The sequence below is a fragment of the Saccostrea echinata genome, unplaced genomic scaffold (genome assembly GCF_033153115.1).
Source record: "Saccostrea echinata isolate AGI-Se365-2 ecotype Australia unplaced genomic scaffold, CSIRO_AGI_Sech_v1 ptg000042l, whole genome shotgun sequence".
NCBI lineage: Eukaryota > Metazoa > Mollusca > Bivalvia > Ostreida > Ostreidae > Saccostrea > Saccostrea echinata.
In genome coordinates this window covers 2,408,594-2,411,480 of record NW_026889791.1, presented here as the reverse complement: position 1 = coordinate 2,411,480, position 2,887 = coordinate 2,408,594, and the positions used below count along the sequence as shown (strand labels likewise).

General features: G+C 36.8%; 1 protein-coding gene across 1 annotated transcript; it reads right to left on the bottom strand.

Moving 5' to 3' along the window:
- Positions 1 to 1,159: 1,159 nt before the first annotated feature.
- LOC133201023 (uncharacterized) lies at positions 1,160 to 2,887 on the bottom strand. The gene is made up of 2 exons (XM_061336826.1): positions 2,537 to 2,887; positions 1,160 to 1,219 (listed from the first exon to the last, which is right to left on the bottom strand). The coding sequence occupies exons 1-2, from the start codon at positions 2,885 to 2,887 to the stop codon at positions 1,160 to 1,162; spliced, it is 411 nt and encodes a 136-aa protein (XP_061192810.1).

Genomic DNA, 2,887 nt, shown 5'->3' with positions numbered 1-2,887 from the left:
ATCCAGATAACTGTGGTTGAGAATCAAATACCATATATATAATTTGTAATTTATTTAGAAAGGGTTGATTAATCAGGTCTACGCATTTTATTGTCATGTTTTCTTTCTTTACTGGAGACAAGCAGCCGTTCCTCTGATATTTTTGACAACAACACATAATGCAAATATAAGTAATAAACAACGATTATTCAGTGAACATGGCATTATGAATAGCAATAGTTCTGCTGGCATATTTTCCATGATGCGCGCTTGCGGTTGAATTTTTTGTATGAAGAACTATTATGTTCATTATCCTAAAATCAAGGAAAAAACACCTCTTATTTGTAAGAATTCGTCAGCCTCCGAACCCCCATCAGGGCTTTGCTCTGGACCCACTGGGGTTTCAATATAGCCCCCAGACCCCCTGCCTTCTACTCCGCCACTGATAATTCTAGGAAAATAGTTAGATGATTCGTTTTAAAGAAATTCATATTACATGTACTCTCTTACTTGAGGGCGCACTTCTTAATGGTCAGTGATAGATTGATGAGACGGCCTCTATTTATAGACTGGTCTGTTTTCCGTCGTTCTCGACGACGAAGTAAATTATGAACAGTTCTTACTGGGAAAGTTGTCTTGAAGTGTTTGAGACAAAAATGCTTCAATCCTACTCTAGAAATCAAAGTAAATGACTTGTACATTTTATAGCTAGCGCAAAACAAGATACTAATAACACCCCCCCCCCTCCTCTCCCGGACAAAAATCACGAGATGATGGTCTTACATGTACCATATACAAGTACATGTATTATAAATGAGCTTAAAATACATCTTAATTAACAGTTTTGAAATTGTTAGTTTTTCTTTTCAATCGATTTCAGGACCTTTCTCATAATTAAAATAACGTGCTTTTTTATGAAATGAAAACCAGTACAGATCATGATGTCTTCTTCATTTTGCCGATTCTTTACTTAGAACCTAACGGGAGTGAAGCCCATTCCTCTACGGGTACTGACCTACACTCTTGTCACTGTATTAAAAGGAAACCCTTGTTCATCACAAAGCATCAAATAATATGCTACTCGCTGACTTTCTAAGCTTTTTAAAAAAAAAACCCTTACCTTGTAACGTACATTATTAATAGATGTAATGTTGAAAGAAAGGTTGGGTGGAAAACAGAATCAAGAAGGGATGTCCCATTTACTGGGTGGAGGGAGTTTGCTTATGATTAGACTAGTCCACTTATGGAATAAATAGTAAGAATAATCAGCAGATCCATTGCTTAAGTGTTGCCTGTCCATATAAAATGTGTTCTCTTAAAAAAATGAGATAAAATTTACTGTTAATAAAAAATCTGGAGCTTAAGAATAAACTTTATTTATTTGTATAGAAGTCAGTCATCATACCCATTTAATAGAACAACCCAAGAAAAAGGCGCGAAGATAATTTACATGTGACACTTGGCGCGAAATGATTGTGTCACCCCTTTCGTAGAAGGCAAATGGACTGATCCAGTAGTTTAGAAACGCAGAAAAAATGTTACACGGACATGTTCGTACAAAGAATCGCAAAGAATAAACATGTGCATGCAAAAAAAAATTGAAGGAATTAAACACATCATTATTTTACATCAGTTATATGATTTTTTCTTCTGCAAACTGTATTAGTTTAAATGCAGGTAACAAATTCCGATGTAAATCAGCTTGCACAAAATCTAGCTCATTAAGAATGATCGCTTAGTTTCGAATCCCTGAAATATTAATCCTTATATTATACTTTCATGTAAATTAGTTTAATCTGATTCGTCGAGAAACATTTGTTAAAAAACACTATTACCCGCTGAATAATGAAGCCACGCCCGCCAGCGTAGCAACAGTTAACATTGCTTGACGACGGGTGTTATTCCAAAAAATATTGACTGCGCAGAATTCATGCGCGCAAGGTTCACTGTAATATGTATTTGTATAAAACATTCAGTATAATATAATAAATACTGCATGTAGTTGAGTGTAACATTGAAAATTTTCACCCCTCGAAAACCATTGTCAACCTCGGCTGCGCCTCGGTTGACAATGGTTTTCTTGGGGTGAAAATTTTCAATGTTACACTCAACTACATGCAGTATTTATATAATACTGCCTGACGCACGTGGCGTCAGGCAATAAGGTATCAAGAAAAATAAATACTAGAAATACATTTGTTTACATGTTATCGATATTAAAATTCATATCATCAAAATCCTATCAAAATATTTCAGGCCATCTTTAAAAAAAATTGTTTGGGTACCCTCTATCGACCGACTGACTAAAAATGGCCCGACTCATTTTTTTTTTTTTTTTTTTTTTTTTTTACATTCCAGGACACGATATTGTTTTCTTTTTATTCCTCTTCAACAAATATGTTGAAATTATCTGGAAAAAGATTTTACCACCTACATGTACTACCTACCGACCCAATGTTTTTACCCTGAGTCGGGAGAGGGCAAACAAACATTATTTTAAAGATGGTCTAATGTTCTTTTTTTAAAAGGGGGAAAAATCTTGAAATAAACTCTTAACCTGAAGAGTCTCTGTTTCCACTCTATCTCCACCTCCGCCTCCGCCTCCAAACCCGCCTCCTGTCCCACCTCCTCCTACTGGTCCAGCTCCCCCAAGTCCTCGCCAGCTTCCTCCTCTCCGTCCTCCCCAAAATCCTCGTCCTTGTCTTCTTCCCCCTTTGTTTGACCCTCCAATCGTGAATTTTGCCTTGGCTCCAATTACAGTGCCTTTGCCAGTATTCGTACCAAACGTTGAAGGATTCTTGCCAGTATTCGTACCGAACACTGAGAGATCCACTTTTCCTCTCTTCACACCGACACTAGCACCCCAACACCCACCAGTACCTATTAATCCCTTGGTTATAAAATCCAT

Coding starts and splice junctions, on each gene's coding strand:
- LOC133201023 (XM_061336826.1), bottom strand. CDS start 2,887: ATGGATTTTATAACCAAGGGATTAATAGGTACTGGTGGGTGTTGGGGT. Junction 1,220..2,536: donor TGGAAACAGAGACTCTTCAG/GTTAAGAGTTTA, acceptor TTATTCCATAAG/TGGACTAGTCTAATCATAAG.